Below are 13,416 nucleotides of genomic sequence, written 5' to 3' on the forward strand. Positions count from 1 at the left end.
AATCATTGCTGCAATGCTCTGATTAAGTTAGTTATCTTAATTCATCTGATTTCTCTTCTGTTCATCGTTGACGCTGTCTAACAAACTTGATTTGTAGATAACAGAAAGTGAAAAATGAAAGCCCCTCTATATTAACGTACTCCACCCTGCAATGTGCAGTAGAAAGAACTAACTTCTTGAGCTTGAAAAGTTATATATTTCCTATATGTCCAATTCTGCCATCCTTATTTATGAGTTCGTGCATTACTTTGCAAGTAGTACCATTGAAACTCCATGTGACTTAACATTATAGGCTGCACCTATAATAACTTCAGTAGCAACAGAGGTCACACAGCACCTTACAGAATTGGGTCTTGGAAAAGAGATATTTGCAAACAACGTTGTTAGCCTTAGATTTATACAGTAATCTGTTTTAAATTATTTAGAAGTAAAAGTTCAAAGCTAAATTTCCTTAATCTTGTTTTAATGTTGCTTGAATCATATTATTTCATTGTGGGATTTTTATACCTAAGTTTTATTTGGGAGTTTATCATGTTTTAATGTGCTATAATGGGATCTAATGTATAATATTGACTTTTTAAGTGGCTAAAATGATGATTATCATTGGGTCCCTATTCAGGAGTAAATGGTGGCGAGAGAGACCATTTTAGTTAGAAACAGTGCATTGCCTACTAACAGTATGTAAACCACAAAGTTGTCATGTGGTTTCCTGAAAATAGACAACAGGCAGTCTTGTAAGTCTGTGAATGGCATGGCAAACCTGCCACAAGTAAAATGTAGTGAGACTTCAAATTATTTTTTATACTGAGCGGATACAAAAATGTATGGACATCCTAGCTTGAAAAGCAAGCACATTTGTGACACCAAGGTTAAGTGATCCGATTTAATCATTGTACGATCATCACCTACCTGTACTAGTCTTTATGTAAAGCAATTTCAGAATAGCTAATTAGATAAGGGAGATTTTCAAAAGTGCCTTAGTGATTTAGCAGCAAATGACCTATTGTAAATCAGTGGGATTTGTGCTAAACCCCTTCAAAGCAGTTTACATCAAAGTGCACAAGGGAACTTTTAGTATTTGGTGGCAGGGTCTACATGGACACTTAGTGCATGGCAAACTCATGTGGTGTAGATTTACACTTCAGCTTGCCACGAACTAATAGTTCGTTTAGACAAGCCCACAGCCTCTTAAGTGCCTACATCACTTTTGAAAGTGGGACTTAAGCTCCTAAATCATATAGGTGCTTTGGAAAATTTTATGCAGGCTGTTTTAATACAGTTGATCGCTGCCACCACATCAGATTAATAGCTGTAGAGAGCACAAAGCGAAAGGTTATACTAATTCTTCAGAAGCGTTTGACAGACCTTACCTGGATTACTGGGTATGCCAATATAAGAAAATTTCCTAAAATATTTTAACAGCATGTTTTTATAGTGGTGTTCTGTTCCCTAGAGATAAGCAACTGCAAAAATAAATCATAGACTGAGCTGATGGTGATGTCTATAGTTAAGATCCTGTTTTAAAACTTGACACAGAAATATACAGGTTTTAGGAGAAAATGTGTTATCTACTGGTGAAAATGTAATTGTGAAGCTCAGTTACTAGCAATAAATCGGTTTTTTAGGTGATTAAATGCTGAAGCAAGGTGAGTATATTCTACCACCATGAATATTGTTTCTACAATAAAAGACAAAAGATGGTTCAATAAACTGCAATGTACAACTTGGTTTTCTTAGTTGGTTCTCTGTTGGTGCTTTCTCTGACTTTCCATTGACATTACTTTGGGGATTGGATTCAGGTCAGTAAAGCTCTAATCCTCGAAAGACTCACGCATATTCTTAACTTTCTGTATCCTGAATAGTTGCACTGAAGTTAAGCACTGAAGTTAGTATCTGGGTATTCAGGCAAAAGAGGTAGTGAAGGATGCAGATCCAATGATGGATATCCTCAGCCCCTCTGGACTGGCACATATTTTGCTCTACCCCTCATAAAGGCCATTGCTGACACCACAAAAACCTTGTGGCAGATCCCGGCTTCATTGCCCCCTATGCCTACGCGAAATGAAAGATGCTTCTTTGTGCCGTCCAGGTGCTACGAGCACTTGTATACCCATCCTCCCCAGATTCCTTGGTCGTGGACGCTGCTAACCAACATTAGCACCAGGGCTATTAAGGTCCCTCACCAAAGAATTGGGAGGCAAAACGACTCGACCTTTTTTGGTAGAAACGTCTACTCCACTGGCGGCTTGCAGCTCCGCATTTCTAATCAGCAGGCCATTGTGAGCAGGTACTGCTACAATACATGCGGGGCAATGGCAAAGTTTGCAGAGCTGCTGCTGCTGCAGGACTCCCTTGCTGAATTCTCGGCCCTTGTGGAGGAGGGCAAGCTCATTTCCCGAGCTTCATTGCAGGCCGCTCTGGATGGGGCTGATGCAGCCACTCGGGTTATGTCTACCGGGATTGCCATGAAAAGCCGCTCCTGGCTCTAGGTATCAGGTCTGCCAAACGAGGTCCAGCAAACCATTCAGGAGCTACCCTGTGAGGGTGTGACTCTCTTTTCAAAAAGGTGGATAAAAGACTACATAGCCTAAAAGACTCAAGAGACACCTTCAAATCGCTGGGCCTCGACACCCACACCACGCAGTGGAGGCATTTTAGGCTGCAGCCTCCTCCACGGTTTTACCAACCGCAGAACCGGCAGGACAGCTCAAGAAGGAGAAACAAGAGCAGCAGGAAGAGGCCGCACACATATTCGGGCCAGGGCTCTGGCTCATCTGAACCTTCAGCTGGCCAGAAGCAGGCCTTTTGAAGGTGCAAATGAGGACGGCACACCAGAACTTGGACTGGATCCAAACCGCCTTACCTTCTCGTCCCTACTATCCCCTTTCTACACTGCGTGGACCCGTATCACATGAGACCGCTGGGTGCTCCACACGGTAGAAAGGGGATACTCCCTCCAATTCTCTGCCCTCCCACCCCCCTTTCCCATCCCTCTTCAGGGACCCTTCTCATGAGCAACTCCTCATACAGGAGGTGCATTCGCTCCTATCGCTAGGAGAAGTGGAAGAGGTTCCTCAGGGGCTGAAGGGCAAGGGCGTCTATTCCCAGTATTTCCTAATACCAAAAAGCGGGCTCAGGCCCATCCGAGAGCTCAACAAGTTCATGAGGAAACTGAAGTTCCGCCTGGTCTCTTTGGCCTCCATCATCCTTCCTTGGATCCAGGGGACTGGTATGCCGCCCTTGACTTGAAGGACATGTACTTTCATATAGCAATTCCACTGTCCCACAGAAGGTATATCAGATTTGTGGTGAGCAACAAACACTACCCAGTTCACAGTCCTCCCGTTCGGCCTGTCAGCGGCGGCTTGTGTGTTTACCAAGTGCATAGCAGTCATGGCCACATTCCTACGCAGACGCCAGGTACAGGTGTTCCCGTACCTCAATGACTGGCCGATCAAGGGCCACTCCAGGGCTCAAGTGGAGGCACAAGTCGACTTCATAAGAATGAGGTTTGATGAACTGGGCCTTATCCTGAACATGGGGAAATTGACTCTGTCCCCTGTTCAGTGGAAAGAGTTCATGGGGCGGTGTTGGACTTGACACACACCAGGGCATACCTCCTGGAAGCGAGGTTCTTGGGCTCTGGGTGACATCATTCGAAGTGTCAGGCAGTTTCCCACCACCACAGCAAGGAATTGCCTGAAACTTCTAGGACACGTTGCCTCTTGTACCTATGTGTTGCAACATGCCAGACTCAGACTCTGGCCTCTCCAATCGTGGCTAGCCTCAGTGTATTGGCCGGCTCAGGACAGTTTGGACAGGGTCATGCCTCTGCCTTGCCTGGTCCTCGATTCCCTCCTGTGGGTTGAGCCACCACTGGTAGTGTATGCAGGGGTCCCTTCACTATTCAGCTCAAGCCAGCTATCCCTCTGGCTAGTGTCGAACACGTCAGCCTTGGGCTGGGGAGCACATCTGGGAGACCTCAGGACACAGGGCCTCTAGTCTCAGGTGGAACTCACTCTCCACATCAATATCAGAGAGCTGAGAGCAGTACATCTGCCATGCCAGACTTTCCAAGCCCACTTGACAGGGAGATGATAGACAACACCTTGGCAATGTTCTATATCAACAAACAGGTGCACGCTCCTCTCCCCTGTGCCAGGAAGCCCTCACGCTGTGGGACTTTTGTGTAGCTCATTCGATGCATCTGCAAGCATCGTACCTCCTAGGAGTACAGAATGAGTTGGCGGACTGTCTCAGCAGGTCTTTTCACAGCCACGAGTGGTCCCTACGCCCAGGCGTCCCGAACTCCATCTTCCAATGTTGTGGCTTTCCCCAGATGGACCTGTTCGCCTCGCCACGCAACGCAACAGGAAGTGCCAACAGTTTTGCTCCTTCCTGAATCACAGCCCGGGCACCATCACAGACACGTTCCTCCTCCTCCCCTGGGGAGGCCGTCTCTTATATGCATTCCTGCCCATTCCTCTCATTCACAAGGTGCTCCTCAAGATATGGAGGGAAGAGGCTTCAGTGATATTGATAGCTCCAGCCTGTCCCCACCAACACTGGTACACAAATCTCCTGGAAATGTCCGTGGAAGCCTCAGTTACCTTGCCGCTCCTCCTGGATTTGATAACTCAGGATCATGGCCGTCTCCAGCACCCAAACCTCGAGTTGTTGCACCTCACAGCGTGGAAGCTCCATGGCTGAGCCCCACGGAGTTCTCCTGCTCAGACCCAGTTAAACAGTCATCCTTGGTGGTAGGAAACCCTCCACCAGGGCTACCTACCTTGCCAAGTGGAAGAGATTCTCAATCTGGTTGGCACAGCATCACCCATCCCCGACACTCACCTCTGTTCCACTCATACTAGACTCCTTTCTCCATCTCAAGTAGCAGGGGCTGTCCATGTCGTCAGTAAGGGTTCACTTGTCCCCCATCTCAGCCTTCCATCCAAGCTAAGAGGGCCGGTCGGTGTTTGCCAACCCTATGGTCAGCCGTTTTCTGAAAGGTCTCGGCAGGCTATATCTGCATGTTCGGCAACCAACCCCAACCCGGGACCTCAATCTGGTCCTTTCCAAATTGATGGGTACGCCCTTTGAACCGCTGGCGACATATTCCCTGCTTTACCTGTCATTTAAGATGGCATTTCTGGTGGCGATAACCTCAGCCAGGAGGGTGTCTGAGCTCAAGGCCTTAACATGAGAGCCTCCTTACACCGTGTTCTATAAGGACAAGGTTCAGCTCAAGCCACATCCAGCTTTTTCCCAAAGGTGGTCTCCCAGTTTCACATCAACCAGAACATCTTCCTCCCACTGTTTTATCCTAAGCCACGCTTGAATGCAGAGAGCAGAGGCTTCATTCATTGGATGTCCGCAGAAATGTAACCTTTTACATTGAAAAAACGTTTAGGAAGTACATTCAACTGTTTGTGGCTGTGGCAGACGGGATGAAAGATCTTTCAGTCTTCTCCCAACAAATTTCCTCGTGGATCACATCCTGCATCCTTGAATGCTATAACCTGGCAGAGTTGCCTGCCCCTCTGCTCGCAGCGCACTCCACTAGGGTGCAAGCTTCTTTAGCCGCATTCCCAGCGCAAGTCCCGACCCAGAAAATATACAGAGCAGCGACGTGTTCCTCCATACATACTTTCACCGCACATTATATGATTACCCAGCAGGCCAAAGACGATGTGGCCTTCGGTAGAGCAGTGCTCCAGTTAGTGGACAGCTCCGACTTTCTTGTAACTGTTCTTCAAGATGTGGTGTTCATGTCATTCCAATACCCACCCACCTACCCCTCTGTCGGAGTAGCTGGCAAGAAGGAACTGAGGGGCTGGCAGGTCGGTCGGGCCCGGACCAACCCGACGGGGAAAAGTCTTCCGGCTGCCATGCACACACACACACCTGGTTGGAATGGACATGAACAACACATCTCGAAGAACGGCAGTTACGAGAAGATGAGTAACCATTTTTTTCTCTCTTTTGAAAACATTGTTATATTATGGCAGCACTCACAAAGGCCCGGCCTGATTCAGCAAGGTACTTAAAGACATGCCTAACTTTAACCGTGTGAATAGTCTCATGGAAATCAATCGTGAATAAGGGTCTAAAACAGTGACAGATAATGCTAAGTGTTTGAAAGTTCATTTTTGAACAAAGATCATATACACTCACTAACACTGCAGTCCTACAAACACTGACAATTTATGTAACTTTATGCTGCTTAGTATTCTAGTTAAATTCAATGGGACTACTTATGAATAAATTTAAGCTTTATTTAGTAATATTTCTTTAGCAGTCTGAAGTATCATAACCAATTGTTGGAGTTTTATATTAACAGTACTTCCACTGTAGCTCCACTGGTAAAGAAAGTACTTGGCAAGAATATGGAATGATTATGCAGCATTAGTGAAGAAAAATGTGCCATCTATATTTTATGGCTGGTAATCTGTTTTCAGTTTCACTTGTTTTTTGATACTCTGCTGAAGCAAAATTGCTCATCTCAAAAGTCTTGGAAGCACATTTTCAAATTCTAATTTTAACTCAGATCTGTACAGAGACTAGTTTAGAAATATGTTGAATTACTGAGGAGAGCCCTACATTATTTCTCTTTATTAGATTTTTTCGGTCCAAGGAAAAGATTACTAACATGCTAACTGCTTTAGCAGCTTTCCCCTAGATGAAGAATCTCATTTTTGAAAGTTACTTTATAATCTGCCACAGATATTACAGTATCAGAAAAATGGGTGACATTTATTCTGCCATATTAAACATGCCATACAATGAAGGCTTTTGTTCTAGTTTTAATGTGCTTCAGTATCTATTTTACCTCAGAGATTCAGGAATACAAGATTGTTTGTTTGTATCAGTGCTTAAGAAGTGGGGAATGAAGTAAATGCCTTCATTTAAAAAACATTTCTAGAAGAGACTTTTAAATTTTGTAATATAGGCTATTACAGAATAATAGGATATTGTATTTATTCATTGTTCTGATGTAATAAAATGTATGTGATTTTGCTGGCTTCAACCTTTCAGAGTAAAGTAATACGAGAGAGGCAAGGACTCCAGGCTTTCCCACCAATGGCCTGGGACTAATTCATGTCACATGTATAAGACAAAAGTAAAACTCCAGGCGGTCCTGAACTAAGTTTGATATGTGCGTCTCCATCAAAAATCTGACAGTACTCTGTAGTGTTAATCTATGTTATGGGGAAGAATTCAAATCCATAAATTCAGGGGTGAACTATTATTTAGTGTTTTCAGTTGTTTCCTCCAGGCTATCAAAATTTGTTCAGTCCTCCTTGTGGAGATTGAAGATATTTCAGAACTGTTGGCCTGATGAGGTGATGGTTCACTTAAGGGTCTTGCTGAAGGTTTTGCCTTTGTCCAAAAGGCCAACTGAGCATGCTGTTGCCTGGATCCTGGCTGCTACCCTCCCGTAGTGCAAGTATCAGGGAAGTCATTGCATTACTTGTGGCATTGAACAAACCCCATGGGATGTGGCCCTATCCCATTTTGCGCTGGCCAGCTGTCCAAGACCAGTGTTGGGACAGAAGATGCTGTTTCTCCAGGAAGGAGTAGGAGTTACTCCTACAGGCACTCCCAGAAGTATTCTGTCTGCATCAGCATTGCACATGGAAAGTATCTCCAGCCACGTGTGTGGTGTCTTTCCATGCGTGCTCACTGTGATCCCTGGAGCTGCAATATAGCCCTTAAGTGCAAGTGCTTTACACTAATGGTAATTCAGCGTTTTAAAATTATAGGTTATCAGATTCTGTAATGGGGACCGGATCCCACTATCAGTTACCCAGGTAGTCTCCATCAGGCAGCCAATTACTATCTGCTGTACCCACAGGAAATAGGTGGACTTCTACCCTTAGATATAATTGAAGCTGTGGTTAGAAATTAGCTTTTGAATATAAATCCAGACTTGACACAGTACTCCCTCTTCCATAAACTTTGCTTTATGATGAACACTTAATAACTATAATTAGGGTTTACATCCAGCCTGTTGGAAATATTGATTTGTTGACGGAAATATTGATGCGGAGCTTCGTCTACACTGTGATAGCTACTAATGGAAGCATCAGAAAAGGCATGTGCCTGAGCTACTTTATCATCTTGAAAGTGTGCTTATTGAACATGAAATTCACCCCTCTTCACTCAATTCCCAAGTATTTAGGTTTTGCACAATGAATTCCATGGAGCTGCCCCAGCTCTGCAGCCGCTGTTCCAACCCATGTGATAGAATAGTGACTTCTGCCCCTCTATGGCTCTTGTACAATGGTGTTTGTACCACTGGATTTGCATACGTGAAGATCTGCATAAGTGAAGATCCAGTTGCCCCCCTCCAATCTGTCCCATTTGGAGCTAGTGTGGAGCCCCCTTTAATGGTGCAAAGGTTCTCTGGTACCACTGCTTCACCTGTGATTTTCCTCAACCCCTACTGCAGCCTACCGCTACCTCTGGAAATAGTGGGAGGTTTCCACAACTTCTTGCACCATGTATTCACATTAGTATGAATTTCAGCTTTCCCTGTTGCTAGCCTAGCCCATTGTCTTCCCTGGCCATCTTTCAATAATAAAAATCCCTTCAGTTTCTTTGTCTTGTGCAAAATACCTAAAGGTTTGTAGTCTGCTAGTAGAGGTTATTCATGCAGGTTCAGTGGTTCTAAAGTCTTACTGGAAATGACTTTTTCAATGAATCCACTGTATTCACTGTTGACTGTTAAAATACGTGACTCATATCAGGTATTGAATTTAATGAGTTCCTTTTTACATCTACTTTTTGGTAGATTTTATTTGACTTTTTTTTCCTAATTCTTGAAAGTAGAAACAGCTGAGATGTTTGTAAATTGTAAGACAAGGACAATAATAACAGTATCGTATATAGAAAAGGAGTACTTGTGGCACCTTAGAGACTAACAAATTTATTTGAGCATAAGCTTTTGTGAGCTACAGCTGAATGCATCCGATGAAGTGAGCTGTAGCTCACGAAAGCTTATGCTCAAATAAATTTGTTAGCCTCTAAGGTACCACAAGTACTCCTTTTCTTTTTGCGAATACAGACTAACACGGCTGCTACTCTGAAAAGTATCGTATACATATTCTATATGTCCAAACTATTTCCTGCTTTTGTTTTCTGTCTACAGATCCAGCAAGAACAAAGAAACCACACTGTAGAGCCTGTTATAGATGACTATAAAAAGATGGGGACTCTCTTTGGTGAACTAAACAAAAGCCTTATCAGCATAGGCTTCACAAGGATGTATTTTGGAGAACGGATTGTGGAACCTGTAATAGTCATATTCTTCTGGGTTATGCTTTGGTTCCTTGGCTTACAAGCTCTTGGACTAGTTGCTGTTTTGTGCCTTGTCATTATATACGTGCAACAGTAGAGTATGGTGAATGGCCTGCTGGATAACATATTACAACCATGTCACCTTTCAGTGGATTTATGTGTTTAAGCAAACAGTGGCATATTAAAGGCTGCAATTTTCCAAATCATGCTACACATTACATTTGTGAGACTAAAATGTACATACTCATTTTAAAGGAAGTCATCAGTCCTAGCACATATCCAAAGGGAATGAAAAGGATATGCTCTCAATAATGGTACTGTCCAAAGTAACTTACTCTTTCGAAGGCCTTGTCTACACAGTACGTTAGTACACAGCAAGCCAGGGTGTGAATCTACTGTCAAATACTAACTTGGTGTGGACAAGCCCTGAGTGAGGGTATGTGAGCCACTGCACCCTTGAGGGCTCAGTCCTAGGTTGTCTTTTTATTAAATGTGGTATAAAAACACCTCCATCCAAATGGGGTCAGCCTCTCTTCTATGGTGTGGCTGATATTTTGAAATGACAGGTTCTTGTGTAATGGAAATTCCTCTCTGTTTTGAAGAGTACAAATAACCATGAGTTTTATTTTCTGTTATTTTTACATTGTTCTCCTGTAAGCTTTTTGAAAGCTGGACCCTGAAATCTGTTAACTAAATAAAAATGTGTTCTTCCACTGGCTTGCGCGTGTGTGCACACACATTAGTTACTGTAATGCCAGGCCTACATTAGAAAAGGTTTGTCAGTCTAGCTATACTGACATAACTATCCCAGCTTATACTGGCAAAAAAGCACTGTTGCCAGTATAACTGTATCTACCCTAAGGCTTTTGCCAATATATAATTATGAGAGAAGAATCACACCCCTAACGGACTCTGCTGTGCTGGCAAAGTTTCTAGCGTAGACTAGGCCTAGGTCTACTCGTGTGCTTGGCTTTGGCCATTAATGCCTTTTTTAAATATCAGAACAGTTCTCTTAAAAGAAATAATTTGGGGACTTTTTCAAATTAATATAAATCCCCACCCCTGCAACTACTATTCCAGCTAATGTGCTTGAATACTGACCACAGCCCCTCTACACCTCATGCACAGGAGGGTTGAATTACTAGTATTAAATGTGAATCTATTAACTTTGATGGTGATTCTGGTTTACTGCAGTCTAGGCCCAGTCCTAACTTAGATGCAAGTTTTGCTTGTACAAGCACAGCAGACCCAGGCCCTAATGTAAGATATAAGCAATTACACAAGTAAGATAAGTATAGATAGATTTCAGCTGCAGTCTTACTCAGGAATTTTTGGTGTTTGATTTGGAAATATACCATCTAGAGATGCATGTTGTAAGCTGAAATATCAGAGAATAAGATATAATATTGTATAGAGTTTTAAAATAAATCTGTAAAATCCACTTTGGTAATATAGGATCCAATCCTGAGAAGTGCTGAGCAGAGGAAAGGCCAGAGAAAATCTTCACTTAATAGGCTAAAAATTTAGCACCTCTCAAAACATTGTATTTATTGTAAATACAGAATTGACCCTATCCATATGCATTTTATCATTATTACATTTGTTTAAATAAAGCAGTTTACAATTTAAGATATAAGCTTTTGAAATGCTACTTTACTTTTGTTTTTGCAAATATTTTTGGATTGACGGACCTTAACCATGTGTAGTTTTAGTTATTTACAAACTATGGGCTTCATTTAAAGACCATTGAACACAATGAAAACAATCTCTATTGCCCTGATCCTTTAGTTAATTGGGTCCTTAGGAATATTGGAGTCCATGGCCTGCACACATTGATCCAGTTGCAGGACCTGTGGAGCCATTCCTTGTAAACTTTTACAACCATTGAAACCAATTACTGTTTGTGGTTTTAAGCACTAAGGCCCCAATCCTGCAACATTTCATGTATATGTTTACCTCTGTAAGTAGCCCCACTGCATTAATGAGACTGTTTGCATGTGAGAAGTTAAGCTCAGCTGTAAGTGTGTGTTGACTGGGCCCAGGTTAAAGAATATATCAGTCTGTACATGAGTAAAATAAGTATACTGATGACATAGGAATACTGTACATCATAAAATATTCTCATATATATTTTACTCAAACATTGCTGGAAATCTGGATTTCCAAAAGCTAAGTATGAATACAATTTGAATGTAATGGAAGGAGCTCTGGACCCACAAGTGCCTAAGGATAAACATTTAAAAATCCTTTAAAAAATAATATATACATAGTATGTTTGTGTATTGTTTATATATAGTTGTGGTTTTGTGTGTGTATGTATATATGGGCTGTATTACAAAATTTGCTTATTTTTTACATGTCATGTCTTTTTCCTCCTATACAAGTTATTGTTCAGAGCATTTCATCTGAACCCTTTTGCCTTGTAGGGAAAAGGTCAATGTCTTGTAGGATATTCCCTGTTGCTGAGACTGTGTGTGCACAGACTGTGTGTTGTGATGCAGAATACACTAATTTCCTGAAGTGAAAGGAAACCTTCCATTGTTTTGGAATTTAAGGAATAGCTGGCCAAAACTGGGGCTGCTTGATCACAGACACAGAAATGAAGTAGGGAAGACAGTATAGTTATCTGCATATAATTTGTTGTCTGTGCATAGTAATGATCACAAACAATATGCATATAATCATCCCAGTAGCTCTCCTTCCCACGCGTCATGTAACACACATTCATAAAAAGGTGGTTCTTTCCTTTTGAACTAAAATCAAGTATAGTGTCAGCTATGTCTGTCCTCTTTTGAAGGATACTATATTCTGCCCTACAAGTCTTTCATATCTGCATTTTATGACCCTTTAAAAAAAAAAAAAAGCTCCCTCTATTATTGAAACTTAACGTGGAATAGATGGAGATGGACAAATCTATCATTTGGACGCCTCTCTCCCTCCCTTTTCCTCTTTAAACACCCCCCCCCCCGCTTTCTGTAATGTCCCCTACTTCATTACTTATAGTCTGTATTGTATACAGGATTGTCCGCCTTTAATATCTATATGTTACAGCATTTCCCTTCCCTGTTTTTCTTTGTTTTGGTTGGTTCTTTTTTTTTATTTTTGAGGGTGAACTGGGGAAGACATTCCATTATATTGAAAATGGCTTTAAATGAGCAACGTAACTGAACAAAGATGTGTATCAAAAGAAAATATGTTGTAAAATTGTGTCAAATATTGTGAGAAAATGTATGAGTACCCTTTGTATTGCTTCTTCCACCCACCCCCAAAGTACAGTTTGAAGTCATTGGAAGTTTTGGATATGCAAAGAGTGCAGAATAGAGACCCTACTTCAGAAATAAAGGGAGAATGTAAATTTTGTTTGGATACAAGGGGTATAGTCTCATGCTGAAAATCATTAAAATTAATACAGGCGACTCAGTCTCTCTCTCCAGTTCTAATTACATATCTATGTATGTTTGTATACAGTGATTGTATAAAAGAATTACATCACCCAAATTCTTATTAAATAATGAACTGTGTAATCCTCATTGGTCTTTGGGGCAGATAATAAGAACTGTGTCTCCAAAAGAGTCTTCAGATGCTTAAATGTTTGAATTACTATGTACAGGGAGGAAACTGCACATACAGCAAAGCTGATGGAACCTCATTTGTACTGAAAATTGACATATTGTAACTGTCCATAAGGGGGAAAATGTTGTTTCCTGGAGATATTTGTGTGACATAAGTCTTATTGAAAGAACTTTGTTACTCTTTCTAATAAAATGTATTCTGTCCTCACATGAATTTATTGTTTTTCCCCTCTGTGGTGTTCTGTCTTACATTTGGAAGCAGCTAACTGATTAATAAAATATATCTGATATGTCTTGATAATCCACTGATTTCAACTGAATTTAAAATTATTGTAAATCAGCTATGGAAAGGTCGACAGATGCTCATCAGTGGACTATAGCAGCTGTTGGTAACTGCATACAGCATCACATAACTAAAAGTTAAAATGTCAAAGAATATAAACTGTCTCATTCCAAAAATCTGTGTAATCTCGTTTCAGCTTCAGTGGCTGGAGGGTTTTCTGGTTAAGGGTGCAACCTGTGGAGGAACTAGATTTGGTCAGTA

At 41.8% G+C, this 13,416-nt stretch overlaps 1 protein-coding gene across 1 annotated transcript in view; it reads left to right on the plus strand.

Moving 5' to 3' along the window:
- Nucleotides 1-13,086, plus strand: part of FAM241A (family with sequence similarity 241 member A) — a 28,465-nt gene extending 15,379 nt beyond the window's left edge. Inside the window, exon 2 of the mRNA XM_048846831.2 lies at nucleotides 9,152-13,086. Coding sequence (XP_048702788.1) covers nucleotides 9,152-9,397 — 246 coding nt within the window. The 3' untranslated portion in view covers nucleotides 9,398-13,086. The remainder of the gene's footprint in view (nucleotides 1-9,151) is intronic.
- Nucleotides 13,087-13,416: the final 330 nt, after the last annotated feature.

This window comes from Caretta caretta, chromosome 4 (genome assembly GCF_965140235.1).
Source record: "Caretta caretta isolate rCarCar2 chromosome 4, rCarCar1.hap1, whole genome shotgun sequence".
NCBI lineage: Eukaryota > Metazoa > Chordata > Testudines > Cheloniidae > Caretta > Caretta caretta.